Raw genomic sequence first — 17,450 nt, forward strand, 5'->3', positions numbered from 1 at the left:
CTCACAGACGTAGTAGTCAAGTCTGACCGGTCATCAAATTATTGCCTTAGGAATGCAACAAAAACGAAAGAATGTCTATGAATTCAAGGAATAAGTTGGCCTCCTGTGTGCATAGTTGAATAGGATGGGGTCTACGTGCCTGTATTTTAACATCAGCTATGGCGGTACTTGGAGAGATTTTCTGAGGTGTTAATGATGTAAAAAGGTTGAAAACCACCAGTGCTTAATTTGTCAATGAATAGGTGCTGGATCCAGGGCTGTGTACGTTCCATTTTTTAACTAAATGTATGCACCCAGTAGGCTATAACATTAGCAGCAACATATGGCCCATCAGAACACTGGGAGTCAATCTATCAATTTGGAATGATCAATCTGACTAACTGGCATATTAAAAATATATAGGATATAACAAAATTCTATGATACTATGTATGTATGCATATAGCTGGTCTAGTGTGTGTGTCACTGTCACCTACCACATCAGAAAGAAGATGACAAGAAATTGAATAAAAACATGAAAATATTATGTAAAGATAAATGCTGCTGCCAAAAGGTCTCTATTTGGAAGGATGAAAACTGATAAATGACTAAACCACTATTTTGACTGACAGGGAAGGTCCTGGATCCAATCAAATAGGTGTCGGACTCGGATCCACCGGATCCAATCAAATAGGTGCCGGATCCAATCAAATAGGTGCCGGATCCAATCAAAGAGGTGAGGGAACATGTTCCCCCTTGTTTTCCCACAAATTAAGCACTGAGAACCACTGAACTAGGACATTAATTTATACAAAAATAAAACACATTTTCTGCCTGACAACAATATCTGGGTGAATAAACCCCATTCCACCAATAGGCTAATCTGATTGGACCAATCACAACCTGGGTGTTTGTTTTGCGTGCATTTTCAAGTGGTTTTGCATTCAAGCAGTCAGTAACTGTCTCAATTTCAGCTCTCAAATAGAAATGTGTTTCTAGCCTTTCCTTTCTGTGTGGAGTTTTCATGTTCTAACGAGACACACACCGGTCGCTTGCCAAGGACAACTAGGATAATACGGTAGGACAACAGTTACCTAACTCAACTAGAACAATAGCTGTACTGACTCTGACCTCTAAGTACTTTCCCAGGGAGGGTTGCTTGTGGCATCTTGCTGTGTCACCCTTTTTTTATTCTTGATTTATTTGCACTGACTATGGACACTTATTGTTTGGCCCTGCACTATTGGGTTGTGTTGGTAGTATTGAGTACTATTGCTTGGTGGTATAGTGGTGAGATACTTGTGTTGCACTGACTTGGCATTGACTGTTATGAACACTTTTGCATTGTTAAGTGGTGCTTTAAGTATTGCTATTTGTGTGTGACGTGACACTTATGAGTGTTGGATTTATTGTGATAGCTCTTTTGACACTTTATGTATTATTTTTTTATTATTCCTTGCTTTTTTTTGGGACTGTTCACAAAAATACTTTTTTTCTTTTTTCACACATGAACATTTTGTAAGTGATATGTTAAAATAAGTTTTATATTCTAGATAGCGATCACGTCTATACAATAAAGAAAGTAGGCAAAAACAAAACATTCCTGTTTCAAACTAAGTGATGAAGAGACGTCAGAGAATGTCTTTGTTCAAACTGATCAGTGAACACTGGAAGAGCTCAGAGCGCCTTCTAGCACCTTATGGGTGTCACGTATATGACAGCCAAGTTAACCATAGTGGATCTTTGCAGAAAGGTAAAAAATAACATTGACAACCATGTGAAATGCATGGGAAGTTTTAATTAAGCAAATTTAATTCGAATATTTAGCAATTCTGAGATACTGGTGAGTAGGCGGGCAGCTGAATTTTGGATGTATTGAAGTTTATCGAGGACTTTGGAGGTGGTGCCATGGAGGACCCCACCTCCAAAGTCCTCAATAAACTTCAATACATCCAAAATTCAGCTGCCCACCTACTCACCAGTACCCGTACCAGAGACCACATAACACCAGTCCTCCACTGGCTCCTGGTCAAACAAAGAATCCATTTCAAAGTTAAGTACCACTAAACAAAGTGATGAAGAGACGTCAGTCAGAGAATGTCCAATTGTTCAAACTGTGATCAGTGAACAATGGAAGAGCTCAGAGCACCTTCTAGCACCTTATGGGTGTTCAGAGATGGGCAGTATTTGAAATACATCTATTTGTAGTACGTATTTGAAATACTTTTTTGTATTTTGTAATTTAATTACAGCCTAATTTTAATTTAATTAAAATTTGATGTAATTTGTTTCAAAATACTTTCAGGTCTAGTATTTTCTGTATTTGAAATTGAAATACAAAATACTTTTTTAATGTAATTTTATTCTCAAATGGACACATTTTAAACATTCACAAAGTTTTACCTGTAGGCGGGAAAGACACATTTGCTGGTGGTTCATGTGTGTGTGTGTGTGTGTGTGTGTGTGTGTGTGTGTGTGTGTGTGTGTGTGTGTGTGTGTGTGTGTGTGTGTGTGTGTGTGATACAGCCATAGCACTTGACTTGGATTTGCTTCAATCAAATGTAACGTGCATTATGATTGCAATTTCTAATTACATGCACCAGCAGAGCGTGCAAGTACTGCGTTCGGCTGCATATGTAGGTACAGTATGTAGCTGTGTGTGTTTAAGCCCGTAGCCCAATCAGGGACCAGCATTTCTGGCAACTCCAGTGGTGATGCCAGTGGTGGTGAGGGCACCTCAAGGCACGCTTTGCTGGCACACAAGTAGGCCATACATGACCATACATGACCTACTTGTGCAAGACGCAAGTTGGCACCTCGACAGAGTGCAGTTTAACTGGTTATTATTATAAGGCTGGCACAGCGGTTTTGCAGTCTATGAAGTAGAGGCAGCTGTGCATTCAGTCTCATGCATAGTTCCTGTCTAGCTTTCAAAATCAGCGGTAACTCTGGCCTGCACTCTCACACACTGTCACACAGGGGTAAACATTTAGGCTGCCTGCTACAAAGGCAAACACCATAGTATGGTCAATTTATTCTTAGAAATTCTGAAAGGCAATTAATGTAATACTTGGCAATCAATCTATGAAGTTACTAATCATTTCATCGATTTTTATAGAAATTTATTTTCATGTATTTTCAAAATACAAAATACGTATTTGAATCTCAAATACATTTCTCTGACCTGTATTTATATTTTGATACATTTCTTGCCCCAGTATTTGTATTTTGTATCAAAATACTTTTCAATGTATTTTCGCCCATCTCTGTGGGTGTCACATACTGTATATGACAGCCAACCATAGTGGATCTTTGCAGAAAGGTAAAAATAACAACCATGTGAAATGGGGGGAACTCCGGGGAAGTTGTATCTGTTTATTATTAGAAGCGATTAATTAGAAAATGGGTCACTTCTTGTTCACAAAATGAATAAACCACAGGACAACCGCTGGGTGTATTTGTAAGCACTAGAGGCACTGGTAGATTTAGCAATTCTGAGGCTCCAAGCAAAGCTCAAGTACCCCCAACCCCACCAACTGTAAAATACTGTGTATCACAACATTAAGTAACATACTGAAAAAGTGTCTTAAATATGAAGTTCATTGACAATGGACAGTGCCTTGTAAAATATGTATAGCGAGAGAGAGCATTTAAGCTCCATCCCTTTGTTATTAAACTCAACAATACAAGTGGCACGTCAAAGAGAACCTCAAAACAATATATATTTTTTAAAAAAACTGTTACTTCAATATTATTTTTAATATATTTAATCATCATTTCAATCTTGGAGAACATACTTAGAAGAGAAGCCATTTACAGTTTTGCATATTAAAGTAGGCCTTCAAAGACAACCCTAAATCTGTGTCTCAGACAAGGCAGTCTCTAGACGGGTTCTCTCTGGGTTTGTGGGAGTGTTGGTCTGAGGTGGCTCTTCAGTGAAGGCTTTCTCCAGCACCTTTAGGACAGACCTGCGGAAAACATCCTTGAAATCCTGACCCATGAACACGTAGAGCAGCGGGTTCAGGCAGCTGTTGAGGAGTGCCAGGCCGAGGGCTATGGGCTTCCCGATGTTGAACACATGATCCAGTGTTTCACTGGACTCTGTCGCCAGGACATTCGCAAGCTTAATCAGATACATGATATGAAAGGGAGCCCAGCACAGGAAAAATGCGGTGATAACAGCTGCCATGGTTTTGAAGGAGCGACCTGATTGGCTGGCCAGTGAGCGATTATTCCTGAGCCGGTAGAGGATGGCAGAATAGCAGGAGACGATGACAGTGAAAGGGACCATGAATGCCATGAGGGCGTAAGTGATGATCATGACCCCATATCGAAAAGCCCTCAACTGCATCACTTCAGCAGTACTGTAGTTACCGGTGGGTGCAAGGTTGTAATCACACCAGACCTTATCATAGCGTGGCTGTGTGTCCCTAAATATGAAGTAAGGGGAGCTGAGAGCCAAGGCCAGCACCCAGACACCCAGACTCACCCAAGTTGCCTTCCTGACACTGCGGTGGTTCTGGGCCCACACTGGACACACCACGCACACACATCTGTCAACACTGATGACTACCAGGGTGTAGATGCTGGCACACATGTTCATGACGAAAACGGTAATATCCATTTTGCACATGAATGTTCCAAAAGGCCAATGGTTGTCCAGAGCTGATTCTGTGATTTGCAGGGGCAGGAAGGCTGTAACGATGAAGTCGGCCACAGCGAGGTTGAGGTACCAAATGGTGTTGACTGTTTTCTTCATTTTGAAGCCCGTCACCCAGATGACAGCACCGTTCCCCAACACGCCGAGCACAAAGACCAGGCTGTAAATGACCGGGGACACAATGGCCATGATCTCCATCGTCCTAAAACCAAAAATAACAAAATAAAGGTTTAATGCCTTGTTATAACACGCCATGTGTAATACTGAAATGATTTGGTGCCAACCAGGGATACCCATACGGTCCCCATGCAACTTTACAACATCAACATTTTGTAAGTGATGTAATTATTCATGTTAAAATATGTTTTAAAAAGCTTTGCCCTAAGACCGTAAAAGGTGTTATTTGGTTTGACTATACTTCTACTGTTCTCAATTTTTGTCTAATAAAATAATCAATCAATCAATCAATCAATCAATCAATCAATCAATCAATCGCATTCTAGATCATGACTATACAATAAAAAAGTCAAATTAAAGATACCTGTTTCAAAGTGATGAAGAGATGTCAGTCAGAGAATGTCTTCGTTCAAACTGTGATCAGTGAACACTGGAGGACCTCAGAGCACCTTCTAGCACCTTATGGGTGTCATAAGCATGATGTATGACACGCACACGTACGCACGCACACACGCACAAACACTCACACATAGCACGGTGACGGGTTTCCTTTCCGACACCTTCTAGCACCTTATGGGTGTCATAAGCATGACGCATGATACGCACACGTACGCACGCACACGCGCACAAACACTCACACATAGCACGGTGACGGGTTTCCTTTCCGACACCTTCTAGCACCTTATGGGTGTCATAAGCATGACGCGCGCGCGCACGACAAATCCCCATTTCAACACCAGGTTAGCATTCACCAGCGTCTGCAGGTTAGCATTTCACCAGTTTAGCCTTCACCAGCGTTAGTTTTACTGAGGTTAGTATAGGTTTAGGTGGTCGGAATGGAGTGCCGATATGTAACCCACAAGCACATGCTTGCTGAAACTCACACATACGTAAACTATGAGGATGTATGTGTGTGGGTGTTGTGGTTTCCTCCCTGATAGCAGGCTGATACACTTCACTGGTCTTGTTGGCACTCACTATGTTGTTTCAATGTATTTAAAACACATAATGCCTTTTAAAGTATTTTAAAACACTCATAATGCCTTCTAAAGTATTTTAAAACACTCACAATGCCTTTTAAAGTTTTTTGAACCTTGTATTTATTAGTTACGATTTGAAATGGTTTCATTTGACGCTTGTATCTACCTAGGACACTGTCCTTCAAACAACACAGAGCTTAAGACCAAGGTGTCATCAAGGGTCTCACTGCCAACTAACACTACAAACATCAACACTAGCCCTGGGTCTTCTCTGCAGCACCACAGCGACAGCAGTGCTTCCATGAAGCAGACTCAAGTCCAGCGGCCATCCCTTCAATAAGGCAGCACAAGAGATGCTCCGTTCTATCCCTGAGGACCTGTCCTAACCTTCTAAGTTGTTTTTTGGGGGGAAAACTTATTTCTATGTCAGTGGTGCTCAAACCTTTTCATGCGAAGGACTCCCAAAATGATATTTATTTGGCCACAGACCCCCATCTAAAAATATTTAGTTCCAGGGACCCCCCAGAAGCAAAACTTTAGTTACAAATTTACACTTAAAAACTTCATATTCAAAGATTTGCACACATTTTCAAGACTTTTCATAAATAGCAGATATATCTGCTATTTTTCAATAGCTATCAGTCTCACTTTGTTCGTTTTATGCTCATATATGGAGAACCCTGCCCAGAGTCATCAATATTAAGGGAATGCCCATATATGGGCATGTCAGAACATGCCCATATATAGGCACTGTTGAGATTGGGTAACTGGTCCGATATAGGCCTACATCACTGGCCAGATGTAGGGCGAGGTCGCATGTCGCCTTGAGGCGTCTGGTAAACTATATGAGATGTAGGCCTGTACAATGTGGAATCCTGAAGTAAATTTGTGATTACCTGGAGCATTATCAAGAGTTAATAATGGGAGCACTTCGTCCATTTTCCCCAACTTGTCTCTATTTACTGTAACTGGTCCTCACCAATGCATTGTAAACCTTCAAGTTGACGAGGTGAGGCACACCCTCTGTGGTTAGTACAGTAGCACCACCAGGATGCCTGGCCTGGTAGAGACCTGAGCTCGGAAGAGCACTGCTTCTAGTTATCACATTTTTTGTTGTTTTGCTGTTATTTTATATAGGCCTACTGTATAGGCCTACCATTACATTAAGCCCAAACAAACAAAAAAAAAAGTTGTACTCTTATGTATACCTGTACAAAAGACGTAAGAACAACCTCAAACCTTGATGATGAACTAGGACAGTACATGGTTCTCAACCTGTGGTACAGGTACCACTGGTGGTACTTGAGCCCCCTCTGTTGGAGTCTCCCAAAAAAGAAGAAAAAATACACAAGTGTAATGAAATGTTGCTATTATATTACAGGTAGTTCTGACCTATTAGCAATTGGTTGAACTATAGGCTCTCCGTCTCCGGCCATGCTGAAATGAGCATGACAGCACACCTAGACCTTAATAAAAGATTTGAGAACGGATTAATTAATTGGAATCATCAGTTGTGCAGCTAATTGCATGGGAAGTTCACACTCACTACGTAGTAGCTAATCAAATTATTGGCTTAGGAATGCAACAAAAACTAAAGAATCTCTATGAATTCAAGGAATAAGTTGGCCTCCTGCATGTGTGCATAGTTGAATAGGATGGGGTCTACGTGCCTGTATTTTAACATCAGTTATGGTGGTACTTGGAGAGACTTTTTTCTGAGGTGTTAATCATGTAAAAAGGTTGAGAACCACTGAACTAAACATTTATAGATACAAGGTTTCTGCCTGACAACAATATCTGGGTGAACAAAACACATTCCAGGCTAATCTGATTGGACCAATCACATCGTGGGTGTTTGTGGCTTGCATTTTCAAGTGGTTTTGCGCTCGAGTGGTCAGTAACTGTATCTCAATTTCAGCTCCCATATAGAAATTTGTTTCTAGTCTAAAATCCTTTCTGTGTGGAGTTTGCATGTTCTAACGAGACACACAACGGTCGCTTGCCAAGGCCAACTAGGATAACCTAGGACAACTGTTACCTAACTCAACTGGAACAATAGTTGTACTGACTATGACCTCTAAATACTTTCCCAGGGAGGGTTCCTTGTGGTGTCTTGCTGTGTCACTCTTTTTTGCTTTTTTTGTTTTAATGTTTTCATTCTTGATTTATTTGCACTGACTATGGACACTTATTGTTTGGCCCTGCACTATTGGGTTGTGTTGGTAGTATTGAGAACTAGAATGACAGAGTCAATTTTGACAAGTGTGCCTGCAGCTCGCTAAATGCGCGACCTTGTGTAGCGGTTTGGACTGTGAGACCATCCGCCAAGTCGTCCGCGTTTCGTTGTGAGAGGGTCGTTCCCCGTGAAAAACGCGTTCTGGCACGAAACGGTTACGTTTTGCGCGTTTGTGACGCCCCCTAGGGGTCGAAGTGGAAATGCTTTTGGGGATCTGTTGAGTATGCCACCCGCGACCTGTGGTTAAAATTCAGTGTTGACTCGACCTTTTGTTTGTGATTTATGGCTGTTTTTTGCCAAACGGGCGCCTCCCGCTAAATTTGGTAGCCCGTTACGAACGAACGATATGGACAATCAAAATATCCCTTGACTATGTTCATCGCATGTGGTCATAGATCGTGTGTACCGCTTTTTGTGTGATTTGAAGAAAATATGTAGGAAAAGGAGCAAAAAGTGTGTTTTGGAGAAAATTCGAAATGGTGAAAAATCTTCCCATGTGCAAATTGGCGTGTCCTATATGGAGAGATGCGTCGTGACCCAAGGAATCCAGGGAAAAAAGAATTTTAATTCTCCGACCTACGGTTCAAGAGTTACGAGGCAAGTGGTCCGTTATAGCGCCACCATGTGGCCAAGTGGAAATGCTTTTGGGGATTCGTTGAGTATTCCACCCCCGACCTGTGGTTGAAATTCATTGTTGACTGGACCTTTTGTTTGTGATTTATGGCTATTGTTTGCGAAACGGGCCCCTCCCGCTAACTTTGGAAGCGCGTTACGAACGAACGGTACGGACTATCGAAATATCCTTTGACTATGTTTATCGCATGGCTTCATAGATCATGTGTACCAATTTTTAAGACATTTGACGAAAATATGTAGGAAAAGGAGCAAAAAGTGTGTTTTGGTGAAAATTCAAGATGGCGGAAAATCTATCCCTACGCAAATGGGCGTGGCCTATATGGGGAGATGCGTCTTGACCCAAGGAATCCAGGGAAAAGAGATTTTTAATTTTCCGACCTACGGTTCAACAGTTATAGGCCAAAACGTAAACTGGGCTGTTATAGCGCCACCATGAGGCCAAATGACACGATTATTTTGTATTTAATCCTTGAAATCATTATGAACCTCCTCTCCAAGTCTTGAAACTGTAGCCCCTATGGTTTGCGAGAGAAAAATAATTGAATGTGAGTTTTGCGATTCCCATTGTAAGTCAATGGGGAAAATTAATTCACTAATAAATTAATATCAATTAAACTATAGAACCTTTCTCTTAGCAAGTTACTAGCACACGATTCCCGAGTAAGCCGGTCGATTTGACATATGGCGCGAGTGTGTGGTGCAAAAACTGTGGGAGGAGTAGCGTGCCAAACTTTGGGGAATCGTATGGACAGACTTATTAGTAAGTAGGTAAATATGAGCGAGAACAATAAGTGTCCCCATGCTATGCATAGGCACACTTAACTATTGCTGTGTTGACATGGTGGTGAGATACTTGTGTTGCACTGACTAGCATTGACTGTTATGAACACCTTTTGTTTGGCACCACATTGTTAAATTGTGCTTTAAGTATTTCTATTTGTGTGTGACGTCACTTATGAGCGTTGAATGTTTTTTGGACACTTTGTGTATAGATTCTTCTTTTATCGTGATAGCTTTTTTTGACACTTTATGTATATATTATTTATTTATTTTATTGTTCCTTGATTTTTTTGGACTGTTCACAACAGTACTTTTTTTTCTTTTTTCACATATAAACATTTTGTAAGTGATATTTTTTTATATTCTTGATAGGGATCACTTCTATACAATAAAGAAAGTAGGCCTAAAACAAAACATATCTGTTTCAAAGTGAAGTTTTTTTTTCAAACTGATCAGTGAACACTGGATGAGCTCAGAGCACCTTCTAACACTTATGGGTGTCACATACTGTATATGACAGCCAACCATGGATTTTTGCAGAAAGTAAAAATCACACCCGTGTGAAGTGGAGCTGTGTGTGTGTGTGTGTGTGTGTGTGTGTGTGTGTGTGTGTGTGTGTGTGTGTGTGTGTGTGTGTGGATCATGTGTACCGATTTTTGTGACATTTGAAGAAAATATGTAGGAAAAGGAGCAAAAAGTGTGTTTTGGAGAAAATTCAAGATGGCGGAAAATCTATCATGGCGCAAATGGGCGTGGCCTATATGGGGAGATGCGTCATGACCCAAGGAATCCAGGGAAAAAATATTTTTAATTTTCCGACCTACGGTTCAAGAGTTACAGGCCAAAACGTAAAGTGGGGTGTTATGGCGCCACCATGCGGCCAAATGACACAATTATTTTTTATTTAATCCTTGAAATCATTATGAACCTCCTCTCCAAGTCTTGAAACTCTAGCCCCTATGGTTTGCGAGAGACAAATAATTGAATGTGAGTTTTTGCGATTCCCATTATAAGTCAATGGGGAAAATTAATTCACTAATAAATTAATATCAATTAAACTATTGAACCTTTCTCTTAGCAAGTTACTAGCCCACGATTCCCGAGTAAGCCGGTCGATTTGACATATGGCGCGAGTGTGTGGTGGCAAAACTGTGGGACTAGTAGCGTGCCGAAGTTTAGGAAGTTCAGGCTACATACAGACACACACACACACAGACCCACACGGCCACGTATAGGGAGCCTGTGCTTCACACAGCTCCAAAAATAACATCCATATGAAATGGAGAAGTTGCATCTGTTTATCATTAGAAGCGAGAGCAAATGCGTCACTTCTTGTTCACAAAATGAATAAACCACAGGACACCCACTGGGTGTATTTGTAAGCACTAGAGGCACTGGTAGATTTAACAATTCTGAGGCTAACAAAATTATACTGAAAAAGTGTCTTTAAGTTCATATGACATCAAAATGTATTTAATTTGAATGTTTTTTTTCCCTGACGTCAATTACACCCAAAAAACTGAGCTTTCAACATTAAGTGTTGTTTCTGTAATCTGTAGTTTCTTTTTTTATAATTAGGCTCAGAAAAGTGAGTTAATTGGCCTTTAGACGTACGCATCATCGTCCAGGGGAGATTGTGGTTGTATCACCTTTGCTGTATCACTGGAGCTTTTCAACATCACATCACTGCACCATTCATACAATGAGGGGAGGTGCAGGGTGTTTGGAGAAGGTGGGAGGGCGTATAATAATAGGTATATTATCTTTGCTACTCAAAAGGCCACAAAACACAGAGCCATGGCTTTTCAGTTTTAACATTTTAATACACGTTTTAAGGACCAGGACAAAGACGTTTATGATTGGTAAAAACAGCATGTCATAATTCCTTTAAATGGGTATGAACTTGACAATGGAAAGTGCCTTGTAAAATATGTATATAGTGTAGAGAGAGAGAGCATGTAAGCTCCATCATTTTATTATTATTCAGAAAGGGAGAAGAAATAAAAGCATGGAGTAAGGAGAAAAGAAACTCAACAATACAAGTGGCTCGTCAAAGAGAACCTCCAAATAATACAGCTTTTTTTTTAACTGTTACTTCAACATTATTTTGGATATATTTAATCATCGGTTCAATCTTGGAGAACGTACTGAGAAGAGAAGCCATTTACAGTTCTGTATATTAAAGTAGGTCTATCCAAAGACAACGCTAAACCTGTGTCTCAGACAAGGCAGCCTCTAGACAGGTTCTCTCTGGGTTTGTGGGAGTGTTGGTCTGAGACAGCTCTTCAGTGAAGGCTTTCTCCAGCACCTTTAGGACAGACCTGCGGAAAACATCCTTGAAATCCTGACCCATGAACACGTAGAGCAGTGGGTTCAGGCAGCTGTTGAGGAGTGCCACACCGTGGACTATGTGGCTCCCAATGTCGAACACATGATCCAGTGTTTCACTGGACTCTGTCGCCAGGACATTCGCAAGATCAATCAGATATATGATATGAAGGGGAGCCCAGCACAAGAAAAATGCAGTGATAACAGCTGCCATGATTTTGAAGGAGCGACCTGATTGGCTGGCCAGCGAGCGATTATTCCTGAGCCGGTAGATGATGACAGAATAGCAGGAGACGATGACAGTGAAAGGGACCACGAATGCCATGAGGGCGTAAGTGATGATCATGGCCCCATATCGAAATGCCCTCAACTGGTTCACTTCAGCTGTACTGTAGTTACCGATGGCTGCAAGTTTGTAGTAACACTGGACCTTATCATAGAGTGGCCGTGTGTCTATAAAGATGAAGTAAGGGGAGCTCAGAGCCAAGGCCATCACCCAGACACCCAGACTCACCCAATACGCCTTCCTGACAATGCGGTGGTTCTGGGCCCACACTGGACACACCACGCATACACATCTGTCAACACTGATGACCATCAGCGTGTAGATGCTGCCACACATGTTCAATATTAAAACGGTAATAGACAGTTTGCACATGAATCTTCCAAAAGGCCAGTGGTCTTCCAGAGCTGATTCTGTGATTTGCAGGGGCAGGAAGGCTGTAAGGATGAAGTCGGCCACAGCGAGGTTGAGGAACCAAACAGTGTTGACTGTTTTCTTCATTTTGAAGCCTGTCACCCAGATGACAGCACCGTTCCCCAACACGCCGAGCACAAAGACCAGGCTGAAAATGACCAGGGTCACGATTGGAATGATCTCCATCGTCCTAAAACCCAAAATAACAAAATAAAGGTTTAATGCCTCATTTGGAGCCAAGGATACCCATACGGTCCCCATGCAATTTTACAACATCAACATTTTGTAAGTGATATATTTATTCATGTTTAAATATGTTTTAAAAATCTCCGCATTCTAGATCTAGGTATTAAATATACCTCTTTCAAAGTGATGAAGAGACGTCAGTCAGAGAAGGTCTTCGTTCAAACTGTGATCAGTGAACACTGGAGGAGCTCTCACTAGGGGTGAGATTTATGGCTCTTTGAAGGGAGCCAGAGCCATGGATCTGGCTCACTTAAAAGAGCTGTTCAAAAGACTGGCTCATTTGGCTCATTGTGTATTTATATATTTTTAAGAATTTGTTGAAACATGAATCCACAAGGTGGCACCACATTCCTCTGCTGAGAGTTGAGATCACAATTTTGTATTTACCATTTTCATAAAACGTGTGTGTAAATTAAGCTACCTTGACTTTTGTTAGTCATGCAACACCTCAAAAAACCAAGCAGGCAACAATGAAATCACTCCTCTCCTTGTTCTCTCTCTCTCTCTCTCACACTGTACTCAGAAAGGAGGAGCTTGTGTGTTGAATTTGGGGGGGAGGGTCAAATGAACGGCTCTCTACTGCACAAACCGGATCCCATTGTTTACTTCAAAGAGCTGTTCAAAAGATTTGATTTGTTTGTGAACGTCCCACCTCTAGCTCTCACCTTATAGCGCCAAATGGGTGTCATAAACATGGCGCATAACACACTCGCACGCACAGACACTCAGACAAGCACAAGCCAACTGAAACTCACACAAGAGGATGTACGACTTGAGGGTTGTGGTTTCCTCCCTGATAGACACACAGGCACCTACAATTGAGACAGCGGCCCCACTTCGGGTAAAGGAGAACGGTGTACTGCAAGCCAGCCCATAGAAAGTCATTGCCCACTATTAAAATAATCCTACATGAACTGAAGACAGACCTACACTTCACTGTTTACTAGGTCTTGACACTCACTATGTTGTTGTTTCAATGAAGACACAGGGTGTGGCACCAAATTCCTGGGGTCCTGGGTACAAGGATTCACTGTGGGCCCCACATGAATGTTCCTCATAGGGGGAGGGGGTTTAACCCATTTACACTGGGAACACATTATTTTGTGCGTTAACTATTGAAGAATAGTAGATATACAAGCTCACACGGCGCGCTGCGAGCTTAGAGAGCTGCTTTTTTAATCGTGATAATTTGTGCAAGTCTTTGAATATTTCACATCCTTCTAAGGGTTACTTTTGATAAACCTATGTTTCTATGTCAGTGGTGGTGCTCAAACCTTTTCATGTGAAGGACCCCCAAAATGATATGTATTTGGCCAAGGACCCCCATCTCAAAATATTTAGTTCCAGGGACTCCCCAGAAGCAAAGTTTGTTTGTTTAAAAAAGACATACTATATATCCAAAGATTTGCACACATTTGGTGCCGCACTGTGAGCTTGTATATCTGCTATTTTTTCAATAGCTAAAGTATAAAATAATTAAGGCCCCTCCACCTTGGGCCCTAGTAACAGTCCCACTCCCCCCCCCCCCTCCTCCCCTGGACCTGTCTATCAACGCATGGCTGACGAGATCATGGAAGCAGAAGTGGGAGACGCAGTGTTGCCAACCTAAGGGATTTGTCGCTAGATTTAGCTACTTTCCAGACCCCCTACTTAATTAGTGAAAAGCTTCTAGAGACAAATCTGCCTACTTATTCTGCTGATTTGGGGACACATATTGTTTACAGGAGCCAGAGATAAAACCTTATTGTTACCAACATATTTATGAAACAAAAGGAGTTTGAAAGCGTTTCTGTTGCAATTTGTTTGAGGTTAACTCTTTATAATCCATAGAATGCTTGGACTATTGGGTTGTCTCCTCACCTTCCCAAACGGACAGCTGACTGGGAACGATATTACAACATCCCATTAGTCTGCCGCTGGTGAATACTAACCTGGTGAACCCTAAACTCAGGTAAAACTATGCCTAAACCTAAACCTAACCCTTAGTCAAACAAAAGGGATGTAGGAATATCGAGATTTCCCCCAGCTGTCTGCCTGTTCGTGTAAAGTGGTGTAAAGTAACTTAAGTATATTTACTCAAGTACTGTACTTAGTCTCTAAGTCTTAGAGACCTGTGCTCCGAGGATAACTATTTCTAGTTTTTTTTTAATACTTTCTTGTTATTCTTTACGTTCTTGTGTTATTGTTAATAGAGTTTTGAGAAGTCAACAGTATTTGACACTTGTTGCGACTGAAGGTCGCAGTATACCATGAGAAATGTTGCAGCTTGTCTCCGTCTGTCTGTTCAGTCAGTCGGTCCTTACCCCAGGGCTCCACTGGCTGCGTTGCGTTGCTCTGCGTCTTGACGGCGTCATTGACGCAGACACGTTGCCGTCCGACTGGCTCCACTGAACGTGAATGTGTTGATATTTCAATCAAAGATCATAGGATATTCGCATTATAAACTGTAGTGTTATATATGCCTAATTATAATAATTTATGCTGTGTAAAGTGCCGGAAAAAAATAGCAGATATACAAGCTCACAAGTCGAGTGCATGAATCTGTCATCATGCTGTTGTGACGGTGTCTGAGCTTGTAGATTGGCTATTTTCGGTACACCAGTCCAGCGCAGCCACGATAATGTATAGCCTAAAATCAGACTCAGTCACTCACTGCTGGCCTGTTTTTAGGAGGAAGAATTGAGAAAGTTGTTGCCTGTTGTGAACTTGTGATTAGCCTATATCAAGTGGGAAGACCACTGTAATTACATAAAAAAATATGCGAGGAATTTTGGGACATCTAGTCACCCTTGTGAATGACGTGAATGGATATCCAACAGCAGAAAGGCACGTACGGTATATACATTTAATATGCAATGCAATTACATTTAATCATAATTTATACATGACTGGACGTTGTGGACGCCGTCAAAAAATTGAACCGGGGCAATTTTTGAGTTTGGACGTCGGCACCGGAGCGTCCGACGTTGACGTTACCGTCGGCAGTGGAGCTCCCTTCATTGATTAAAACGGGAGCGTTCCCAACGTTGACGTTGACGCGACGCTCGACGCGCTCGGTGGAGCCGGGGGGTTACACATTTTTACAGTCTATTGGTTCCCTTGTCACTCTGACATCATGCTCTGATGTCACTGTGATTTCAGGGGAACCACGCTTAACAGAATGGATTTGCTGCTCTGACCTCATGCTCTGGCTTGATGTCCCTTCTATGCCCATATATTTTATGGACATATGTAGTCGACAATGTGATGTCAGAACATGACCATATATGGGCATTCCTAGATCACACTTGAAAATTAATTATCCTTGTCCGTTTTATGCTCATATATGGAGAACCCTGTCCCAGAGTCAACAATATTAAGGGAATGCCCATAAATGGGCATGTCAGAACATGCCCATATATAGGCACTGTTGAGATTGGGTAACTGGTCCGATATACATAACTGGCCAGAAGATGTAGGGCGAGGTCGCATGTCGCCCTGAGGCGTCTTACTAGTAGGCTAGGCCTAATAGGCTACTGGTAAACTATATGAGATGTAGGCCTATACAATGTGGAATCCTGAAGTAAATGTGTGATTACCTGGAGCATTATCAAGAGTTAATACGTGGGAGCACTTTGCCCATTTCCCCCACCTTGTCTGTGCTGTAACTGGTTCTCACCAATGCATTGTAAACCTTCAAGTTGACAAGGTGAGGTGCACACTCTGTGGTTTGATGGTGAACTGCCCCCATCCCCCCATTTCATTCTTCCCTTCCCTGCACTATTATGCTCGAGCCTCCTACATAAATACACCTACTGTACATAAATATATACTGTGACGTTTTTAAATATTCCAACCTGTTGCACATAGAACACACTGTGAAGTTGTTTACAAAAAAGTTAAAGCACAGTAGCTATTAGGCCGCCTACAGGAAAAAATGCCATTGGTAAATTAATACAATATAGCCTACCAAACTTTATGCACTTGTACAGCTGAGCTGAGGATGCTTTTTTCATTCTCTTTGCCTTTGTACTCTTTTTTTTTCCTACGCCAGTATTATTATTATCACCTTTTTTGTTGTTTTGCTGTGATTTTATATAGGCCTATTGTATAGGCCTACCACTACATTGTCTGAAGGAAGCCCAAACAAAAAAGAAAAGTTGTACTCTTATGTATACCTGTACAAAAGAGTACAACCTCGAACCTTGATGATGAACTAGGACAGTACATGGTTCTCAACCTGTGGTACATGTACCACTGGTGGTACTTGAGCCCCCTCTGTTGGTACTCAGAGGAGTCTCCCAAAAAGAACAAAAAATACACAAGTGGAGTGAAATGTTGCTATTATATTACAGGTAGTTCTGACCTGGTTGAAATAGGCTCTCCAGCCGTGCTGAAATGAGCATGACAGCACACCTAGACCTTAATAAAAGATTTGAGAACGGATGAATTCATTGGAATCATCAGTTGTGCAGCTGATTGCATGGGAAGTTCACACTCACATACTGTACGTAGTAGCTAAGTCTGGCAGATGACCCGGTCATCAAATTATTGGCTTAGGAACAGGGCTGGATTAACCATTGGGCCGGTGGGGCCGTTGCCAGGGGCCCCTGGCTCTCACGGGCCCTTGGGGGAACTGGGCCGTGTGGTCATTCACAATTTAGTAAAATTAAATGTATAGGTTAATTAAAAATCAAATGGGTGGGCCCCTCCTCTGTTGTCTACAGGTGCTTTCTTGGCTCACAGATGATCA

At 41.7% G+C, this 17,450-nt stretch overlaps 2 protein-coding genes across 2 annotated transcripts; both read right to left on the reverse strand.

Annotated features, from left to right (window-relative positions):
- Nucleotides 1-3,831: 3,831 nt before the first annotated feature.
- LOC308295372 (chemerin-like receptor 1) lies at nt 3,832-4,836 on the reverse strand (the record flags this gene model as incomplete). Its single annotated transcript, XM_080738427.1, has 1 exon — nt 3,832-4,836. One exon carries the CDS (start codon nt 4,834-4,836, stop codon nt 3,832-3,834), a length of 1,005 nt encoding a protein of 334 aa, XP_080594553.1.
- Nucleotides 4,837-11,653: 6,817 nt separating this feature from the next.
- Nucleotides 11,654-12,658, reverse strand: LOC308295373 (chemerin-like receptor 1; the record flags this gene model as incomplete). Its single annotated transcript, XM_080738428.1, has 2 exons — nt 11,654-12,330; nt 12,430-12,658. The coding sequence occupies 2 exons, from the start codon at nt 12,656-12,658 to the stop codon at nt 11,654-11,656; spliced, it is 906 nt and encodes a 301-aa protein (XP_080594554.1).
- Nucleotides 12,659-17,450: the final 4,792 nt, after the last annotated feature.

The sequence above is a fragment of the Nannobrachium achirus genome (assembly GCF_963921795.1).
Source record: "Nannobrachium achirus genome assembly, chromosome: 12".
NCBI lineage: Eukaryota > Metazoa > Chordata > Actinopteri > Myctophiformes > Myctophidae > Nannobrachium > Nannobrachium achirus.